Source organism: Radiomyces spectabilis (genome assembly GCF_025331425.1).
Source record: "Radiomyces spectabilis strain NRRL 2753 chromosome Unknown BYT42scaffold_8, whole genome shotgun sequence".
NCBI classification, from domain to species: Eukaryota; Fungi; Mucoromycota; class Mucoromycetes; order Mucorales; family Radiomycetaceae; genus Radiomyces; species Radiomyces spectabilis.
The window spans coordinates 235,277-257,310 of NW_026251933.1; the positions used below are offsets into that span (position 1 = coordinate 235,277).

General features: G+C 42.9%; 4 protein-coding genes across 4 annotated transcripts; all 4 read right to left on the reverse strand.

Moving 5' to 3' along the window:
- Window positions 1–2,693: 2,693 nt before the first annotated feature.
- On the reverse strand, window positions 2,694–4,078 carry BYT42DRAFT_546724 (uncharacterized protein; the record flags this gene model as incomplete). The annotated part of the gene is made up of 6 exons (XM_051565902.1): window positions 2,694–2,764; window positions 2,850–2,903; window positions 2,987–3,349; window positions 3,415–3,575; window positions 3,639–3,789; window positions 3,874–4,078. The coding sequence occupies 6 exons, from the start codon at window positions 4,076–4,078 to the stop codon at window positions 2,694–2,696; spliced, it is 1,005 nt and encodes a 334-aa protein (XP_051422115.1).
- Window positions 4,079–7,983: 3,905 nt separating this feature from the next.
- BYT42DRAFT_466725 (uncharacterized protein) lies at window positions 7,984–8,215 on the reverse strand (the record flags this gene model as incomplete). The annotated part of the gene is made up of 2 exons (XM_051563521.1): window positions 7,984–8,060; window positions 8,125–8,215. Coding segments are annotated over 2 exons (168 nt in total), but the record flags the coding sequence as incomplete, so codon positions are not given.
- A 2,785-nt stretch (window positions 8,216–11,000) lies between these two features.
- On the reverse strand, window positions 11,001–13,416 carry BYT42DRAFT_498946 (uncharacterized protein; the record flags this gene model as incomplete). The annotated part of the gene is made up of 9 exons (XM_051564597.1): window positions 11,001–11,251; window positions 11,453–11,534; window positions 11,685–11,933; window positions 12,017–12,122; window positions 12,188–12,252; window positions 12,335–12,616; window positions 12,691–12,764; window positions 12,842–13,081; window positions 13,176–13,416. Coding segments are annotated over 9 exons (1,590 nt in total), but the record flags the coding sequence as incomplete, so codon positions are not given.
- Window positions 13,417–13,610: 194 nt separating this feature from the next.
- BYT42DRAFT_573035 (Dopey, N-terminal-domain-containing protein) lies at window positions 13,611–21,685 on the reverse strand. Its single transcript, XM_051568684.1, has 21 exons — window positions 21,402–21,685; window positions 21,254–21,331; window positions 21,077–21,195; window positions 20,865–21,011; window positions 20,705–20,785; window positions 20,502–20,630; window positions 20,287–20,437; window positions 20,079–20,217; window positions 19,626–20,001; window positions 19,296–19,556; window positions 18,448–19,224; window positions 17,718–18,342; window positions 17,394–17,451; window positions 16,361–17,321; window positions 16,002–16,280; window positions 15,773–15,933; window positions 15,243–15,717; window positions 15,036–15,166; window positions 14,347–14,958; window positions 14,148–14,265; window positions 13,611–14,083 (listed from the first exon to the last, which is right to left on the reverse strand). The coding sequence occupies exons 1-21, from the start codon at window positions 21,592–21,594 to the stop codon at window positions 13,847–13,849; spliced, it is 6,108 nt and encodes a 2,035-aa protein (XP_051422118.1). The 5' UTR covers window positions 21,595–21,685; the 3' UTR covers window positions 13,611–13,846.
- Between the last annotated feature and the right edge of the window lie 349 nt (window positions 21,686–22,034).

A 22,034-nucleotide genomic window follows, 5' to 3' on the forward strand; every position in this document is an offset into this window, starting at 1 on the left:
GACTTTAAGGAAATCTACATAATTAAAATCTTTGGGAAATTAGCGATTTGTAAATCACAGGATCTACACTAAGTTATCAGGACCTGTTAAACCTTTTTTTCATCTTTCAACCATGCCTCGCTGCCCACTTTCACGATAATAGGCGAAACAATCAGCAGCAAGATGCCGTTTGCGCCAGTTGCGGTCAAACAGAGCATTGTTGTCTTTCGAATAAAAATGTGAGTAGAGCTCTTTTTGAAGAAAAGTGGTTGATGATACGACTGGCGTTCTTCTGTAGCATCATTCAATTTGGGGTTTCTGTCAGTTATACTGTATATGCCCTTTGATTCTCTTCATTTATGATGATCGAGAGGGTGTTCATCTTTTTTTTTTCCGGTACACCATTTGGTTCAAAGGCAAGTCCACTTTCTTTTCCTTTGCTATGATGTAATGAACGTATACTAATTCAAATTTTTTCAATGTCATATAATCCAAGTCATGTCAAGCAATCAATGGCTATTGCAAACTCAAATAACAAAGGTAAAATATCTTGACGAAAATTTGAATCAATCAAAGAGCTTACTAACTCATTTTTTTAAATACCCAACATACCCACACATCTTTCTAGATCTATCATAACCTTGGGCGGGACGGGACTGAGGGGGTCAATAAGTGCTGCTGCACACATGTTTGGAAATCATGACTGTACGGTATGCCAGAGTATTGACATTAATATACCAAAGTTCCTTCAAGAGTCTCGCCCAGGTTATGCCGTATTGCGTTAGGCTTTTGTCTGACGAATGTCGCTCAATGTAAGGGGGCGGTCTCCGGTGGCAGGCGGCATCCATTGCACAGCGGGTGTACGGCTTGTTAAAGCAAAACATCTACTTGATGTAACCATGCTATCAATGTTACATTGAGCCATTGGCCTCGGGATTACTGTTTTAGTGAATCGTTACCGGGAACTGCATTGGGGACGAAACGGGGGAGAAAGTCTAATGGCGGTCTATAGTTTTAAAAGAGAATTTTAACTAGTGGGTAGCTGTTCTGAGCACTAGTGGTTTTACCAATGGCAAAAAATTGTTATGAAAAGCTTGGCATTTTGGCACTAGTGAATCATAAAGGAGGTTGAAGCAGCCGTGACATCTCCTCTTTTTTAACTATTATATCAGGTACCTGGATCGCGCTATTGGTCTTCTTTGGTACTAAGCCCCATTCAGAATGGAAAGAAGCCAACCGTTTATGTATGTATCCGTTGACTTCTTTTTTATTATCCACACAAGGTTTGGCTATTTCCTGCAGAGGGCCAAAAAGAATGAAGATTATTGGTTTTTTTGTTTTTGCAAGGATAAAAAGAATGTTTAAGTTGTGTAACCTATGTCCTACATTGCTGCTTCCTTGTGGGTGTCGCTGCCAGCGCCGCTTTTATTTTTTCAACCCAACATTGATCGGCCAGTTCGGAGGGTTCCGAATCATTTCCATACGGTGCATCCCCTGAACATTTTACCTTTTTCCTCTTTCTATTTGTGTGCTTATTCTTTGGAAAAGGGCACGACGGCATCTTCTTTTGCCCAGATTGACTTGAAAAGGCATGATACAAACGTTCACGCTGCGCCATCATCAAATAAAATAAGCCATCAAATAAACAATCGATTTCGGTCACAGGCGGCCATCCATATCGGGCGACGATGTGCTACGCATGGCTGACAGCATGCTGTCAACGCTCTGACATGCTGATAATCAGATGACACTGACAAGCGCCATAAATGGTAAAGACCCAAAAAATTCTCAACAAGGCAATCGCGATGGAGATGGCACCCCCCTCAGCCTCCAAATACATCAACTTTTTATCGGTTGCGGCTTCTTTTTCTCTTTATATTTACCCTTGCTGGAAATAGAGGTGGGACTGATGCTTTATAGCAAGCGACTGCGGCTGTGAGAAAAAAAAAAGAAAACTTTGCAGGGAAAATCGGTTTTTACTTTAAACTTGGTTGTATCAAAGCCGGTGGTTGGGTAGATTAGTAGTCTTGGGGTGGGTGCTGATCATAATGGATTGTTGTTATGGTATCATGTGTTGCTTACAGTGAAAGATCAAGGAGGTAAAAAAAAAGGGAACCAAGTGTTTTTTTTTTTCTGTATTCCTGAATGGTAATATCAGAATGGTCTTTTCTTTTTTTTATTGTACATATGGGATATATGGGGGAAGAATGGAAACAATAGTTACGCGCGCGTATAGAACACATCAGTATATGTATATAAAAAAGGAACAAACCATTGAAAAGAAAAAGGGATGGGAAACGAATGAAAATAAAGAAGGAAAATATGTTACAGAAAATAAAAACAAACTATGAGAACAAGATGAAAATAGGACAAACATGGCTTATCCCTTTTCTGCAGAGATAGATGCGAAAGTGGACATTTGTCATCACTGGCAAAAAGGAATGCCTGGCAACAACATCGACCTTTTTTGCAGAAGGGAGAGAGGCGGGTGTAAAAAAAATTGAACAAAAAGAAAAGGAAAAAGAATGATGGGTAAAGGGCCCCTGGCCTCATAATACATAGAATAATGCACAAATAAATAAAAGCAAGAAAGAGAAATCATGGAAATGACAACATAGTCAAGGAGACTTTTTTTTGGGCGAGGAACGATTGACGATGAGGGAAGGAAGAATGAGGGTATACTTGAGATGAAAGAAAAAGGGTGCGCGGACCGTTCAGTGTTGAAGGAAAGGATCGAATTTGACTTGGAAATCGGATAATGGCAAGGATGATGAAGAGACATGTACTAATAAAAATACATCGCATAGTCAGATGCTGCATTCAATTGTTTGTTGAACTAAAACCCAACTTTGTTTAGGAAGTGGACTTACATTTAGAGAGAGAAGCATAATCAGTCGGCATAGTCATCATACAATTGTAAGGATCTAGATCGGAGAAGATCAACAAAAAAAAGAAAAAAAAATAACATTAGCATCACATTATCAACAATGCTCACATCCATACGTACGGGATAGGGATGTTTTGGAATCAATATCTTCGCCATTGGTACTAATATCATCATCGCTGCCGTTGTCATCAAACGGCGATGAAACGAGTCCTTGGAGATGATTGGTTCCTGTGGACCATTGCGAGGGATAAGGATGCTGGTACAAGGGGCTTTTGCCTGAATTTGCCACCGAGGGCGTGGCGACAAATGACGAACACGATGATTTGTGAGACAATCGATCGGAAAATGCAGACATTGACTGGGTATCTTCCGTGTCATCAATCACGCTACCCGTGGCCAACTGTCTCTGCAATTCTTGATTGGCTTTGCGCAATTCGTTGATTTCGTTCAGGTAACGTTCTTCCTTGGATACCGTCTGTTTGACTACCATGGATAAACCCAAATGTCAGTAGAGAGAATCATGGCGAAGAGTCACTATAACTTCTTACCAAACTCAAGCGTGCTTTCAATGATGCGCCCTTTGGAAGGACGGCGATCATTGAGGTTAGGTAAACAATGAGCCAGTTGTTGAAATTTGTCATTGAGGTTTTCGCGGCGTGCACGCTCGGTGGCGTTATGCTCAGCTCGGCGTTGCGCTTCATTTTGGGTTCTGAACGGTCAAATATTAGTTTTATTTGATTCAAGGGGGGAATGCACAAAAAAAAAGACTTACTTTTTGATGGCCCCACTGATATGGGATTTTTGATCGGTTTGCATGGAATAATAAGATGGAGACGATGGTTCAACCGAAGCATGAGGTTGCTCGTGACCGAATCCGTAGAAAGGTTGTGGCGATTGCTGTTGTTGATGGTACACTGACATCACTAAGAAGACGAAAAAAGGAAACCATCAAAAAGGATAAGCTAAACCTAGAATAGATCAAAATTTTTCATATGTCGATTGTTTACTTTGTTGATGCAGAATAGCCTGTTGCTGTTGCAAGGCCGCTTGGTGTTGGAGTTGACGAAGTCGGTGCATTTCCTGTTGTTGGTGCTGATGGCCATGAGGAAATGGCGACGATGATCCCGTCGAGAATTGCGGAAAGTTTTCCGACAACAGCCGGCCGTGAGGTGACGGGGCAAAACTGGGCGAGGTCGATTCCATGCCGGGCATAGAATAAAAAGGTGAATTTGGTTGATGTGACATGATTTTTTGTCGATAAAGAAACAATCAAAGACGAAAAAAGCGGATGACAGAAGCTAAAGAATGAAACTTGTTTTTTTTTTGAAAATAAGAAAAAGAAAAAGCAAGGAAAAGGGTTGTGCGTAAAAGAAAAAAAAAGGTACTATCATTTATAGTGAATAGAGGAAAGGTCATGGGGTCGTTTCTTCCCCTTCATGCTTCTAATTACGGTGCACCGTTTTTTTTTTCGTTTTTGCTGTATGGCTGTATCAGGACTCCCGTGCGCGGGCTTGTTCAACCCAAAAGAAACTTTCTTTTTTATTTGATATTTGCTAACGGACCGTAAACTAAAGGCACCATGCTATGGTCTGGACTCTTCCCAACCTTTTTTTTTTTTTTCGGTGTTGGTTCTCTTGTCTTTTTTTTTTTTTTCTTTATTTACTGGTTTTATCATGTTCTTATTCTATTTGGTGTCTCTTCTCCGCGCGTTCAAAAAAAAACAAAAAGGTTGGTTATTACTCTCGATCTTTGACCTTTCTTTCCTGGAGCTCCGAAAGTTGCTCGCCCTTTGAAGCATATGCCACGGGTGTCATTCAACTGTTGCCTTTTTTCACCGGCGTTATGCCTTAAACGGTATCCCGAGTCATTGACTGTGCAACTCGGATCATGGAATTAATGTCATACAGCTTGTCATTGGAATTCAATTAGCGACTTCATCCGTGGGAGTAGGAGAAGGTAGAATTTAAACATACCACTTCCACCACCAAAAAGAACCCAATGACATCAGGTACCACCATCGTAGACCGTGCTATTCATCCAACCACCAGCAAATGTATACAAAGTTTAGAAAGGAAACAAGTAAACCATTTTTCCAGTCCATCTTTATCATCACAACCATGAATGATAAGGTTGTCGGAATGGCCAGGCACGGTGTTAAGCTTTTTTTTTTTTTTTTGGGCTACCCCGGCTGGATTCCGAATGATAAAAAGTTGCAAGGACCGACATAAACAGGTTGGGCACCGGCCGTGCATCCTCTATTTTTGATACAACAACATCGATTCGTTCCTCATGTCATCATCGCTATCGTACTTGACTTTTTTTTTTATTCCCTTTCCTGACGCTTGCAACGAACAAACAAATACGATAATGATCATCTATTTTAAGCTTTTTTATTATTATTCTGGGTATTTTTCCCCCAGCCAAGACTGGTGGCGTGCCTTGTCGTCATTGATAACAGTTTGGTACTGTTTACATACTTGCATCATCATCTCAACCCAAACAAACAGAGACAAGAAAATGGAAATAAAGTCTTTTTTTTTTAACGTCTTACTGCTTTGTAAAAGACAAGTGGATTCCGATGATAAGACGCACGAGCCTTTCAAATCGACAATTTTAAGGTTTCACTTCAGAGTTTTTTAAAACACCCCTCTTTTTTTTTTTGACAAACTTGTTGTCCAACCAGCTTGCCCGGATTCTGGAATTCCCATGGGAAAGCGGATCTGTTTGGCTCATTTTCCTTTCTCTTTTTGATATCCTGTCCTTTGTTCAACAAACTTGATGCTGTCCAAGCATGAAATAGATTACACAAGTACAAAAAGAAGCTGGAGCCATCACGGGAAGTTTCGGAGGAGCAAAAAATAGGGAACCAAAAAAAGATGGATGGAGATGCCCCGTTGGGGAGAGAGATACGGATGAAGAGCTTCAATCGATCAACTAATACTCTGTGGGAAGTCCAAAACCAGTGTGTCATGAGGAGTATTTTTTTCTTTATTTTCCATGATCAAAAGGGAAATGTATGTTTTGTTGATCGCGGAAACTACTTTTGGTATTTGCAGAAAAAAGAAAGGGCAACCACTCGTTGGCTGTCGTAAAATAAGGGGGTCATGACTCATCAGAGCGAAGAAAAAATTTGAGTGGCTCCCAATATTGCGATCGCGATAAGCTGCATGATGCCCATCGCCCAATTAGCAATCCAACCGTGCCAGAGCTTATTGACCCAGTACAGCGAGATTCAATACCATTTTTAGCAAATGAGTGGCGTGCTAGGGTGCGTTACACTCTGGGAAAAATTGGCCTTCAACTACGTTTAAGAACGTCCATGGAAAATCTTGATGATACACAAAAAAACTCTATGCCCAAGGTTTCTCCAATAATACACACTGGCTGCTGTTTTACGTCAAAATGTTGACGAAAAATAACTGCATTTGATTGGATATTCATCCTAGTCTGCTGTGGAGAGCAATCTTGGACATCCGCCCACTCGTTTAACCACTACTTTCAAAATAGCTGACCTCGTATGATAATACAGTAATTAACACAAATATACACGGAATTCGGTAACAGCAATTCATGCCTAGAGCATACAGTCGCCACTCGATTTAAGAGTTTGACTTAATATTTTCGATTTAACAATCACTTTTTGGAGTTCCCAAATTTGTTATCTGTTATTAGGTGCACATAAGTTATCAAATCGATCTATGAATGATTCAATTTAGGAAGACTTTTCGTGGCTCCCGGGATGAATCTTAAATCGAATGGTGACTGCACATAGCAAAGGATTTGCCAAAAAAAAAAAAAAAGGTATCTACCATGTTCATCGTGATAGACGTTGCAAAACTAGTAGCTTGTAGTACTGCAGAACGAAGAATTACCAACCTCAATCACTCACCTTGGCAACTGCATTTCATTGTAGTCAATGGTATCTGACTAACGGGCATGGAATTTTACAGTGAAACCTTTAAAGTATTGTTGTTTCTAGGTTCTCTCACTTTATCACTTTACCGCCGTCCTTGTTGATTTTTTTTTCTCTGGTTTTGGCTTTGCTGTGGCCATTATGTAGGCCAGTGTCAGTATAACTGGCATCTGCGTTTGATACAAGGCTTACGGAAAAATAGGTGAGAAAATATTTTGTTGAGATACTTGGCAGCCTGCAATCAGTATAAGCTTGCATCTCCTTGCCGTTGGTACAGGCTCAAAATCATCCAAATTCCAATTGTACCGATTCTACATTACATGTCACCCTTCGTCTATAATCAGCGCAAGAAGTTTTGTAAGCTGCTCAGTTCCTGTTGACTGAGCATTACACAGGATTTTATCTTTCGTAATAATTCTATAAAAAATTGAAAGCTGCGAACCAACACCATGAAATCGGTGCGAAAGCCAACATATGATAGAGTAAATAAAGTGAGCGGGGTAGAGAGCATAGCAAAAAATGTGGAAATGTGTAGCGAATGGCCATTCCGGCAAATAGAATGGGTGAAAGAATCAAGTTCACCTGTATAAAGTACACCTCTATTCATCGACTCCTAATTTTACTGGCACGAGAATTGATGGGATGTAATGTCTGGAACTATTCAAACAGCTCAGTGAATGAAATCATTAAAACGGCAGAATCGTACACTTCTGGATAGTTCATTACGGGATATTCATTTCATTTTCTTTATAATGTTAGTGCAGGGCTTCTGTGGGTTTATCCTGCCACGCACGGATAGCTAATTCTTGAAGCTTAACCAAGAGGACTTGTTATTTGCAACCAAGATTTTTTTTTTGTAAAAGGAACATGAAACATGACGTGAGTATCTTTTTTATTGCTTCGCAAGCGAAGTCATAGTGGAGACATTAGCCACAGGGATGCAAAAAGGGTTGGAGAAAAAAAAAGGAAACCAACAGGAAAGCATGAATGAGAATTGAAAACTATATACATAAATCAGCACTTTTTCAGATCTGATGCATATAACAAATGGTAAAAGATGTGAAAAAATTAAAAGTGCAAGCATGGAGAATCCATTAATGGTGGGGAAAAGAAAAGGGAAACATGACAATAAATGAAATTAGATAAAGTGAGTAGAGGCATATGCTTTGCGAGCCGATTTTTTAGGCTTGTCCTTGGCATTGCGATGGATGCGAATATGCTGGTTGAGATTGTCGGATCGGGAAAATCGCTTGCCACAGGCCTGATAAGGACATTCAAAGGCTGCAAGGAACATGACAGAAAAAATCAGCATGGATGCAAAAATAGACGATCATAGTTCACTTACGTTTTTCCTGCGTGTGAATAGATCGAATGTGACGCTTGAGGTGTTCAGATCGCTTGAAAGCCTTGCCACAGTGATCACTGGTACAAACAAAGGTCTTTTGATCCGAAGTGGGGTGGGTGACCCGTCGGCCTCGTGACTTTGATTTGTTGTTATTGGCTTTTTTGGATAGTGTCACGGGAACAGAGGCGGGACTGGTGGGTGATGACGATAAGATGGGTGACATGACATCCAACAGCATACCAGAGTCCATTGCGCCCAGCACAGGAGTCTCAGAAGCCGCGGAAGAAGCGGAAGGGGAAGAGGTCGATGACGACGATGACGACGATGAAAGCGCAGGTCTCAAAGCGGCATAGTACGATGGTTCATAGAGGTCTTGAAGCATGGCATCGTAACCCATGCAAACGTCTTGATGCTGCTGTTGTTGTGGTTGCTCTGTCAGGAATGCATTCTCGTCAAGAGAAGGCAAGACCAAGGGTGAAGCGGGGGTCATGGAACGAGGGCTTTCCGAAGGGAACAGATCTCCAGAGGAGACTTGTTCATCCGCACTGGTATAAACCGGTTCCTTGGCCAAGCAAGCTCCGTAATTGGACGGAACGTAAAGATAGCTGGTGTCAATCAATGGTGCAGGCACCAGCATGGAACACTCAGTGTAACCATTCATTAGATGCGAGGTGGCAGGCACAGCATACGTTGATTCTTTCAAATCTGCTTCATGAACAGAGCCGGATAATAACTCTGTGTAGCTGAATCGTCGATGCTGACTGGGAACCTGAGGGTAGGATAAATGATGATGATTGAATCGCTCATGACCCACGAATGGATGCGAGTACGGAGAAGGCATGGCACCGGCAAGAAAGGTATGATCAAAGGTATTCGAGAAATCCATCACTGGTATATGAAAAGAAAGAAAAGGGGATCTGAGATTTGTAGTGAACTAGGGAAATAAAGTCCTTCATTAGTTCAACCATTCAATATTTATACTTGTCAAAAAAGAAAGATGCATTTTCAGAGAAAAGAAGGTTGATGAGAGTTTTTTTTTTTTTTTTTTTTTTTTTTTTTACCCCCCAGCCATTCAAATCGGCTAGAGGGTTCCGTCAACCAAAAGGTGGTCCATGTGTTTTCTGTGAAATGGATCATGGTATACAAGGTGGAACCCACACTTACCCGATAAAGAGGGCTGAATAATATGAAAAAAAGAATCGCGACGGAACAAGCAAAGAAAGACCAGCAAACAAGCTTTAAAAAGTGTCTATTTGTACCAAAGAGATAAAAGAATCACTTTATGATACGATGTAGTGTAGCGTAGCGAAGAAAATAAAGAAGAAAATCAAAAAAAGTGATTTGTTCATCATCAAAGAATGAAATGATGGCATTTATATACTGTTTAGACTATTTTTAATCATCAACCACTGCATGCATCTATAAAAAAAAATTACATCTTAATCGTTCTGCCTTTCTCCAATCGTTCCCTCACCCCCCACTTCCCCCAAAAACAAACCAACATGCACCCTTTTTTTTTTACTAGTGCGAGCAAGCAAAGCAATTGATCGTTTTGTCTTGCCTCTTCTGTTAATGGGATGCCAGTTGTCCTCCCCCCACCTTCACCCCCAAAAAGCTCCCGTGTTCCCCAAGCCACCCCTTCCACCCTTTCGCCTTTAGGGCGATCGGGACTTTCACTTATTTCGGATATCTAAATTTTCGTGGGTCCCCAAACTCTAATGATTTTGTTTTTTCTTTTCTTTGTTGGTCGGAAGAGCCAATCCGAACCATGGTTCACCCGTCAAATAGGATAACATATCTCTTTTTTTTCCTTTTTTTTTTTTTTGAACGATCTTCTTTGTTAATTTATTTACCGGTCAGTCAATCATACCAATGGCAAAATGAAAAAGAAAGAAAAAAACATTTTTACAAGCAAAAAAAGTGATTGAACAAGCCAATATCATCCTTATTCCCATCCATGGATGAACGGCCACCGCGCCCTAAACCTAGTTCGGGAAAGCTAAACCCTTTGTCCTTGTTTCTATCGTCTTTTTTCCCCTTTTGTATCCCTCACCCGTTCTGTCTTTACTTTTCATTTTTTCATTCGTTCATCTCCTCTTGCTTCTGTTTCTCTCTATTCCTGCCCCCCCTCTCTCCCTCCTACCCCCCATCATCCCCACCCCCAAGCATGGTGCCCCTCGGATGTGACTCCTGTGTGTGTGGATTATTATCATGTATCTGTCAATAAGGTAGATACCATGCATGCACAAAGACATGGTTGCACAACTGATAAAGCATGACATTCGTCAACCTGGATAATGAATTTTTTTTTTGATACCTACTTTTTAAGGAAGAACTGACCAGTTCAAAACCTGGCAATAAGATGAAGATCTTAAGCTTGAACCCGGTGCCACCGCAGTGGAATTACTCTTTGCATTCACGTGTATCACTATTTGGGAATTAACCAATCAATGCATCGATGAGTACATGCAAAAAACCCAAAAAAATAAATGGAGCATATTGGCTTCATTAACATTGTTAACATTGATCAAATCAATCCTCAAGTGCCACAACATTTTTTTTTTTAGCTTGACCTTGTTATTTTACCCATCAAAAAAAAAAAAAAAGAGATCGGAGACCGTGATGATAATCAGTATGCACGTACCCGATAACCGTACTAAAATAGGATTCTGGGAACTACAAAAAAAGAAAAAAATGTTCGCACCCTGGGAACCAAAACAGCCAAGCCTACCTACCTCACAGACCACAGATCGACCTTCTCATTCTAATCTCATGGCCGAAAAAAAAAAAGATTTGAAATGGGTTACTTTATTGCATTTTTATGCAAATGTAGGCAGGTTAATATTTCTATTACTCTACAGTGCAGTGGGAAAATTTTAAGCAGACGCTTCGCTACCATACGTATGTTGTCTGCCGTCCAATAATCCTTCTCGTTCTTCTGCATCAATCAAGTCATTGGTGTTCTCGGCGGCGGTATTTGTTGGTGATCGGAACAACGACACAATCAGGCCAAGACCAAACGATAACAAGAATAGCCACTGTCCGTAATAAAGCATATCACCAAAAAATGGTGCATTCACCGTCATTCGATCCAAGAACGTGGAAGTCACCGTAGGCGTGCATATATCTGTACGTTAAAAAAAAGAAAAAAAAATGGCCCACACACCGATGATTGGTTAGAGATCTTGTCTAGATTTTTTTCTTTTCCCATTCTTTCTCACTCATCCTCTTGCATCCCCGTTTTCTCCTCGTCAACTTTCCTTTTCCAGCCATCAACTTTTTTTCCTTTTTTCTTTTCATTCTCGTTCTACCGTCATCAACGACTTACCTGTCGGACCATAAATATCGCAAGGCACAATCATGCCAAAGTGATGAGCACAGTCGCGACGTCCACCCTTGGTGAAATTACACTAACATAAACAAGAAAGCTTTAAAATTTATGATTCTTTTTTTTTTTTTTCACCCTAGCTCTTGTCTCTCATTTTCTCTGCACTGGGGTGATGCCGCAGTAAAGTAGAGAGAGAGCATGTTGCTTTGCTTTTTATATTCATGATACTTACGTAGACTTGACTGCCAAAATGAGCGTAACTGGGGACCATGACGGTGGCGAGGGAATAGTTCATGGCGAGCAACCCAAGTATGACAAGGCTAGAAGACAACAAAAGCCCTTGAGGGGTCGTGGCTCCTTGTTTGATGCGATACAGAGTAATCCAAAGAAACCGGACTCCGACCCTCACTACGCCGGCCATCGTGCTCAAAAAGTAATACAGTCCAAATAATGCCACGAGAATCAGATCCAGAGGGAAAACCTAAGAAATCAGGAACAGTCAAACTAACCTGACTAGAAACGAACGCCTTTTTTTCACCCCACATCTTCTCCTCCCCAACTTACACGTTCCACTTGGACAAACAGATAATCCATAGGATTGAATAGATCTGTCTTGGTTAAAATATAACCACATTTACGTCCGCACATTGAAAAGGTGATCTTGTCGATTCTGATGGGATAAAGCATTTAATGAGCCGTCTTTCTTTTTCTTATTCTATTCTTTGAATAACTTACAATGATAAGACGATGGAACCCGCCATGACCAGAGAAACCACCAACAGTAAAAATCCAAAAAGCATCTGTAGTCCAAAAAGTGGCATAGTGGAATGTGTGTGTGTGTATGAGTTTGACGAATTTCTTTGTATCATGTGCAGATTTTACCTGGAATGGACGCAGTAACTTCAACAAGCGTTGGAACCACGACGATTGATCTTCGTGAACACCTTGCAAGCGGCGAGTCAAGATATGGATTTCATCATCAATATTTTGTCGCTCGCGCGCATCACGAACGGACATGGCATGGTTTCCGTTCGCATATTTGGCTTCCAGTTCTCTTTGACGTTCCATGACCAAAGCCAAACGATGTTCCAACGTTTCATTTTCTTGATCAATGCTTCGTTTTCCCTTGATCAAGTTGAAAGCGAGAATCGATAATCCGGGCGCCTAGCATGGGAGAAAAGGGATGATGATCGGATCGGATGATGCCATACCGTGACCTGTGTTTTGTTGGCACTTACCGTGTAGAAAATGGCAATCAAGGTACCCACCACATACAAACATGCCATGACAAATGAAAATGCTTTGGAACCATCTGCCAAAATCACGAGTCGTCAATACGTCAAATCAAATCACTTCAGCAGCTGGTGGCAAAATTTTTTCTTTACTTACTGCTTTCTGCCAACAAATTCTTGTACCATGGAAGATCAATGTGTGGCGGCAAGTCGGTTGGTCGAACAAACAATCCCAACATAAAAACGACGGCGGCAATGATGCCAAATATGGACGTGTACCTCAGAGAAGTTAGTGACTTTTCTCGGATGGTGGGCCGTTCTTGCACAGAGTCATCATAATAAAAATAGGTGAACGGAATAACCAAAAAGCAGAACAGAATCGTCAGACCATAACACACTATGCAAGCCATTATTCATGGCGTCTTGCTTTACTAACGTAACCAGAAAAACAAAGCGCCCACCGCATGCATCAAACATGCCTTTTTCCTTACCATAGTAAGCCAGCTGCACTGCAAACGTCATCCAATAAATCGTCTCTGGCTCGGCCCATAATTTTTTAAGGCCTGTTTTATGGTCGACCGTCGATGACACCAGCAACACATCCAGCGGTAGCAGAATAAATGTGACAAACGCCACACCAAACGAGGCCATCGTGACCCCCAAAGCCAAGCGTTCCGCCACTCTTGGATCCTTGTAATATCTTGCAAACGCAATACTCAGCAATATCAATACCTACCAACACCAAAAAGCAAAACCAACAAAATATCAGCATGGACCATGTCGCGCCATCCCAATTTGAATCTCTTGACCATTACCGCTGCCGCAATGCCATAGGCTGCCCATGCTAATCCCACGATAGCCGGCATACTTCTTTATTTTTCACGAAATAGATAAAAGTTTCTCAAAGGAAGAGAATAATGAAATTATGCCAGAAACAGATGTTAAAAAGGCAATGATTCGATGTGTGTCTCAATGAATTTCTATATTTGGTAATGATGTCATGCATACGTTAACTTTGCAACACTGGTGTTCGCGTATTTTTGGGTTCAAAAAGAGAAGAAAAAGGCGGGGTATGATAAACGGAATAGACGACCATGGCCACAAAAAGAGAAAATTAAAGGGTAAGGGATGGGACAGAGAAAAAAAGACGCCTAGAGCAGAGCTAGTCGTTATCAATGTCGCCTTCGAGAAGATCGTTTTGCAATAAGCTTTCTATAAACGGCATATCGGGTTTGGCGAGCGTGAATGACGATTGATACACGTAGAGTCCAATATGTTCGATAAAGAAACTGAGTTGTCGAATACTGCCGATACTGTGCATGGTTAACATGGGGCGCTTCAACTGTCCCATGGACGGTACAGAAGGTGTGCCATCGGTCATCTCGGCCACCATGGACTCCTGTGAGTCAAAAACATCGGCATGAGAAGCACTGCACGGCATTTCATCCACATTTTTTACTTACATCGGTTGTGGGCGAATCTTGCAATTTAGCCTCCATACGGTCCATGATAGGAATCGGACCTTCTTCGGATTCTTGTATTAAAGATTCCACCGTGTCTCGGATAAAAATCCATTGATAACTGGGAAAGGATGGCCCCATCATATGAGCATCGGTTACTTGATCAAGTTTCTACATGTTTCCCTTTCTTGCTACAACTTACATTTGAAAAGCGTCAATTTCAAGCGTGCATAACAGATCCAAGTATTTGCAACCGGCTAGAGCAATTTGCGCTTCTTCCGGACGATCAATGGCATTGTTTGATAAAAAGGCATTGAACAAGCGCATTAATTCGGTCACCAAGACAGGCCAAAAATTGAGTAAATGTTTCTGGGAAAATCGCACGAGCATGATTCGTAGACAGAGATAGATTTCCACATGCACCATTTCGCTGTGCTCCAGTTTGAGCAATTCCACAATCTTTTCTTGGATGAGCGGTAGCTGCAGGATATGCTGATCGGTGGTGCCGCAGAAAATGACATACGATAACCTTCGCAAATTCAACGCACGGTTGACCGTTTCCTGTTCCTTGTTGGTGAAAAAGGCCGTCGATGGCGTGGTGCTGATTCGAGCAATCAGTTCGGTAAACCGCTCTTTTTCCAGCGAAAATACGGTTTGGATGATCGTCTTCCACTTGCGTGCCGTCATGGGACTCATGTAGAAGAATCGATTATCAATGAACACTTCCCAAATCTCTTTTCGCCACGCACGATAGGTGAAAGGCATTTTCGTCATTTCACAGATCTGGTCGAGGATCACCGAAATTTTGCTCACCCTAAAAACACAAATCGCGCGTCAGATCAGTTATTACCCTATACAATCGTCCTGTAAAAAAAGCATTCTTCATTTTACATTGTTCGCGTGCGCAAGGCAGGTCCAACCACGTAATACACCAAGTTATTCAACAGCGAATTAATCTTGTCTTGATCGCCAATCAACTGCCTTAAATGAGGAATCACCGTACTGGCCAGATACACGTTGACCTATGAAGGATGATATGAATCACATCAACCTACGAAAGAAGAATCCACGTCATTCGCGTGCAAGGCGAAAATTTACCTGTGCAATCATCATATCTTCTCGTGCTTTCCAGCTGGCCTTCTTTTCGAGATCCGACACATTGCTGGTTGACAAGTTTCGTGGCACATCGCTCATGATGGTGTCAGATAAGGAGAGGATGTCTGAAGATGTCGATGCGGTATCGTCTTCTTCATGCACAGTGCTTCGTCGCAGCCACAGACTCTGATCAAACGATCGTCCCGCAATGAGAATACAACAATCCACGCATCGCTGGTACAGATCCTGTGCGTCCTTGCGAAGCTTCTTGTCCTCCAATGCTGTTGATCGCGTCAATCCGTCCAGTGTTACCGTTAACAAACGTAACAAACCGGGAAGAAATGTCTTGTAAGCCGAAGCTTGTGACAGATAGTCCTTTGCAAAAGAATGAATCAGTGGCCAAATGTGAGCCAATGGTTCCGGTTCGATCAATCGATCGCAGTAGATCTCTGTAAATCGCATAATAGACGTATCCGTTCTAACCAAACCAAAAGTGAATACCACTATTCTTTCACTTTTTTTGTCGGACTTACAATTTTCCTGATCGCTGAATACTTCGTCGTCGGCTCATTGGCATGCCAGGGGTGCGCTGTCGAATTGCATCGAGAAGAGTAGAAACAATGTGTTGCGGTGAACTGCTTGGTGTGGACGACAGCACTCGAATAGCCACGAGGTCATACTGATCGCGAGAGATCTGGTAATCATTCCATAAATCAGTCTCACGTATGGAAAAACGTGCTTCATATAAATAGATGGGCTTACCTCGTATTCTAGAGCAATAGGGTTTTCCATGAAAAAGATTTCTGTAAATCCTTCGACAAAATCAATCGTACAATGCTTGTATAGGCGCATAAAAATGGAATCCAATCGGGCCTTGACACGGTGTGTGTGGTACGCAAAACTGTGCAGTATGGCTTCTTGTCTGGCATCGCCAATGAAATCCGAGGTATCATCGCTCCATGAAGGCGTTTCAAACACGCGATATACATCCAGTAACAAATGCAGAATCACCGGCAAATGAAAGAGAATGGTATCACGCGGCTGGAAGAAGAAAGAAAATAAAAGAGCCAGCAATGTCAGGCATCCCATTTTTCGTCAACATCTCCTATATAACCACTCACCGAAGCATTGGACGAGGAAGATTCGTCGTTGTACACCATTTGAACGAGTCCTTTCAAGGCGGAATGGTCATCCACAATGGGGACACACAGGTGGGTCCCTTCTTCCTGGTTCCCAGGGTACCATTCATCCGAGATGGACCGATCATTCAGAGAAAACATGACCATTTTTTCCAGACAGTAGAGAAACATGACAAGATCATTTTCGGCGTTGCCACTCGTCGCAGGTTGATCGCGGATCAAAGGTGAATCGGTCGGTTTGTGATTATACGTGGGAGCGGCGGTGGTCGGGATGGTGAATGGATCGGTGGATGAACCTTGGGATTCAGTGTGATCACCATGCATCATGAGCCGTACCGTGGTTTGACAGACCATAATCTGCTCGCACACTGCAATAAGGATGGGTGCCATCATGGATCGAAATCCTGCACGTATAAGGGGTAACGTGGCTAAAACGAAATCGATCCAATGCTGCAACATCGGTCGATTACTGGCCATCATTAACGCATCTGTCGCGCACTTTACATAGATACCGGCCGTCGCTCGTGCCAACAGTACCGCTTCCGTGTGCAGTTGATTGGGATGCGACCGGTGCATCCATTCATTGGTTGCGAATCGTTCCATCGTGTCGCTATGAGTTTGATCCACCGATGACAGACGTCGGTTATGCCGATTTCCTCTCGCTGTGGTGGTATCCTTGGGACCGAGCGCACCTGCAGCAGTGATCGACATGGTTGCATGAAGAAGATGCAGCAATTTTTGCTGCAGTTCAAGGTTGCCTGTCGCAATACAGAAAAGGAGCTTCTGAAGCACGCTTTCTTGCATCAATTGCGTAATTTTCATATCCACATGCTCCAATTTGGAGATGATCGAATACAGCAATTCAGCCGCATGCAGCTGGATGCTGCGAATGGGTTTCAGCATCGACTGCTGCTGTCTTTCCATCGGTTCGCTTCCCAAAAATCTACCATTTTAATTTTTGAAATCAATTATTCTGTCGCCCATAAAAAATGGTGTTCAATTTTATCTGCCTTACCGCAACGCAATTCGTACTATTAGTTCTAAATACGACAAGGGTGATGATGTATGCTCCTCTTTCATCAAAAAGTCTTAGTTGCATTGAACTTTTTTTTTGTCTCCCCTCCCCCAATAAAAAATGAAACCTTGAACCCCATTCTCATCCATCCGATTTTTCGCCTTTTTTTTTTCTTTTTTTTCCTACATCCCTTTTCAGGGCTGCTTTTCTTTTACACTTTTTTTCCCTTCTTTAACCCCACACTTTCACTTTTTTTTCTTTTCACTCCGTCTGCCTCCATGCCCTGTCGTCCTTTTTTTTCCCTTGTGGTAGGACATTACATACCGGTAACGGAGATCCCTAAAGCGGGTTCGATCATGGCGGCAGAGGGCGCGTTCACGTCAACCGTGTGATGCTTAAAGGCTTTCAAGGCATTTAAACCGCCAAATTGCACCAGGTTGATCAACGTCAGAAATAAGTAATCGACAATCGCCGTATCAAAAGACCGCAAATACCGGTAGTAAGGGATGCTGAGGGGTTCATTGGTTCCATGCTTCACTACTTGGTATTCATAAGGTACGTTCAGGGTGGCGGCGCGACGAAGAATGCTCTTGTCCAGTAGACCCGAAAGAAAAGGTTCAAGTAACCGCACATAACTCCCCAGGTGGCAACGGATCCAGCTTTCGCCTGCCCATTTGTCCAAGGGCGCGACTCCTTCTTTTAATAAATCGAGCATCACAAACATGGGTCGTGAAAATATTGTGGCGGCCTTGACCGTATTATCGGAAAATCCCCATAAAATACCGAATTTTTCATAACTCATGGTACGTTCCGTGTCGTCTGGTACAATCAACGATTGCACAATAAAGGTTTCAATATGATGCGAAGGCGCCAGATCGGCCAACAGCCATATTAATTCCACCGTGCGTACATGAAGCAACTGCGTGCTCGGTGATAAAAAGCCCCACAACTACGCCACGATCCCAAAATAAGAGGGAAAAAAAGTGACATTCTGTTAGTTGGTTTTCAATTTCCCCATGGTACCCATGTGCAAATGGGGTTCGACTCAACCTACTTTGTCCATGATACACTTGACCACGGATTTCTGATGAAGGGTGACGAGACCATTCATGAAGAGCGGGTACTTGGCCAGGGTGGATAGGGTCGATAAACCAGCATCAACCACGCCAAACCCTCGACCTTGTTGGCAGCATTGCAGCAAGTTTTCAAAGAGTAGTTGTTGTCCATGACCATCCGACCACGGGGATTGCTGTCCTGCCACTTGTGCAATGGAGGTGACAATGGAACACACATGGTGAAGCACGCGTTCTAATTGTGCGTCAATGTGGCGCAATCGTTTGCCATCCACGCCCACATCGATACCGGTATTGAGTCGATCAGGTACCACAATGTAACTATTCACCAGTTCGCTCATAAACGAGGTGAGGCTCGTTGTGAGTTCCTTCACAAGTACGGTGCCGCGTACAGCGCCATAAGCAGTACGATTAGCGGGCGTGTTCAAACTAGGATTGCTCTTTGTCTGAGTGGTCGAAAGATCGCCTTCGTCTTCCACTGTGTCCATTTCCCGTTCATCTACCGCACTATTGGTTAATGCGTTGCTGGCGGTGCGTCGGTGTGGTCCACGGAGACCGTAGAATTCGCGGGCGTAGTCCAGTACATTCATGCCAGGCACAAATTGTTTGCTGTCGGCTGGGGGTGGTGTGTCGCCCTGATGACCGTCTCGATCCACAAATACCGTCGTCGGCAGTAATTGAAGAACCAAAAGGATGAGTGACAAACATTTGATCACGTGAGGCAACATGTCGATAAACGAAGGATGACGAACAACATCCTATCAAATTGCATGGCGGTCATTCCATCGTATCCAAGCACGGTCATCCTTTTTCTTTTTTTTCCACTTGCCTGCAATTTCCGAGTGAGTGACGCCAAGATCAGTGGCAAGTGAGCCCGTTTCATTTCGTCATCCGTTAGCTTGAAAGATTGGAGGGAAAATTCGACAAGACACATTGCGTCCAGATTGGCTTGAGGAGCGATGCGCGACACCCCGTCTTCCGTTTGCAACGAAGTTTTGCCGGGAAAACTGGTATCCAGTGTCTCGAATAGTTTGAGTCCAATAAGGTAAGGTTCCACCATCTCCATCCACATGTTCGCGGTTTGCAGGATCTAAAGTAAAAGCAAGAAAAAAGGGTGAATCATAGCGATTGAAATACGCTTCCGCCTTTGTTAGCTTACCTCGGACCCTTCATCGGATCGCTGGGTATATTTTCGCAAACTGGTGAGTGCGTCGATAAAGATATTACTGACAATGGGTTGCCCAATTTCCCACTTGTCCATCAAGGAGATCATGATCTTGTACGGTCGTTGCGCATCAGCAATGGAAGAGTCGTTCATTGTGTGGTGATCGGTCGAATTACTGAATAAGAGGCCTCGAATGGCTTGCGTGGCTGATTTTTCCGCATAAGCGTGAAAATAGACAAGTTGCGCTTGCGAGGTGGTCTCGGTGCCTAGCAACCACGCGTACAGACGTCGGTTCAGGGACATGTCTTTGCGTAATACAATCGACAGCGCTGCCCGCATCAATGTCACCAAGTCATCAAACGGAATCGTTCTGCAGGATATTGGAGAATCATCCTTGATATGAGTTTTTCTTTTTCCACGCCCATCATTGTGTGGCTCCACATTTACCTGTGTTTCAATGACAAATTTTGAACGAGTAATTCGAGCATCCCACGCTGAACGAGAATTTGAGGATCGCTCAAGGTCGCGGAAAACGCACGGGCCATCAAGCTCACATTTTCCACAGTACCCAACACCACGGCAACATCTGTCATGAAGAATGAATACCCACGGTGAAACCGTTGTCCCTCGTTTGCCGAATTTCCTATTTTTTTACCTTCTTGCTCCACAATTTTGGGTAATCGTCGTAATAAATAATTCAGGGCAGGTGGACGTAGATTCGCGTTGTTAATCATAACAAGCCATATACATGAATAGAAGAACGGCAGTTCCACGGTGTTGGAAAGGTAATCCATCAGTGATACCACCTGGACCATTATTTTGGTTAATCAACCTCGCACGAGAATAGATCCATCGTTATTGCAGTGGTACCTTGTCAAAAAACTCGCTTCCTTCCTCTTCCAGTGCCGGTAATAGAGCCATAACAAAGCCACGCATTGCTGGACGTAATTTTCCTCGTAATGGGAAATAGAATTTTTCAAGAATGGCTAACAATTGAGGCTATGCCAGAATAGAAACGTGAATGAGAAGGCTGATGTTCAAAGTCAACCAAAAATAAAGAAAAAAAGCGCTACCTTGACGTGCGTGGCTGCATGCTGTACAAAAGGAAACAAACCCGTGGACCACAGTGCCAAATCATCCGCTAACTGATCGGGCTATTCAACCATGCAATATCAGTCACTTGTTCTCCAGGAATTTCGGATTGATCTTTTTTTTTTTTTTTTTTTTTTTTACCCCGATAGTTTTTAGGATGTAACTGTACACTTCGAGGGTTTTTTGATGAACACCTGCGGGAAACCCAGGATTCAGGCACTGAGCGAGTCGTTTGGCCACAGTGAGTTTATTGGGGATGACGGGAAATTGAGGATATGCTTGAAATGACTAGCGCTTGGTCAACTTTCTCAACGTGGGGGATGGAGGAGAAACGAGGCCACATGAACACATACCTTTAAAAGACGGCCCAGAAAGGAAATGATATCGGCCCATTCATTGACCGCATCAAACGAAGCCAAGTTCTTTTCAATCAGTTGTACGTATTTTCGAAATCTCGGATCGTTGTAGTATGCTGGTTGCGTAATACGTGTTTGAGTCGAATGAAGTGGACTGGGACTTTAGGGACGTACCTTGTTCCTTGGCCGATTGTCTGTCGATGGTTGCTTTGATGGACGAAGGCGATCGAGGTGAAGACCTATCTGAAGAACCTAAACACATAGGTTGTGTCAGTTACCGCGGGTAGCGTCCAATGTTCAAGAGCAGCCTCGTTGAGGTTACCTTGCAAAGAAGTATGACTTGGATTGTCGAGCGCGTCAAGGTGGGTAGAGGATGTAGTCGGACTGAATTCCATGTTACTGGATTCGCCAGAATCAGAATGGTCGCCCAGGCTGCGCATGGACATCTTTTTCAGTAGTTTTTGAGAGATAGACAGCTGCTGCGTCCGCGGTGACGAAGCATGATTCTCGGTCATGATGTGTCTCTATTTTCTTGTTAAAGTGAGGGAAAAAAAAGACGCCAGTGGGAAGCGAACCAAAAGCACCAAAAGGTTGAGCCCCACCGAAGCTTGTGCACCTGGTTGGAGTCGCCCTCCCCTCACCAAGTTAATCAGTCACGTGCTGCGCGTCTTGACCGAGTTCTGCTGTGGAACGCAGAAAGGCCGCAAACTCCGCCAGCCGTAATTGTTTTCGTGACAAGTGGCAATAGGTGCGAAAGAATGGATGACGTCCACACTCGGGTGGAAAAATAATAGCCAGCAAAGGGTTGGAAATCATCAAAAGAGGCATAGAACTGGAAAGCCAAATAGTAAATTCCATCATTTTAGTACGGGTACCTCGCTCTTCAAGCGCCCAATGGAATGAATACTGTCTGTCATAAAATCAAGTTTTTATGATAATTGTATTTGTAAAGCAA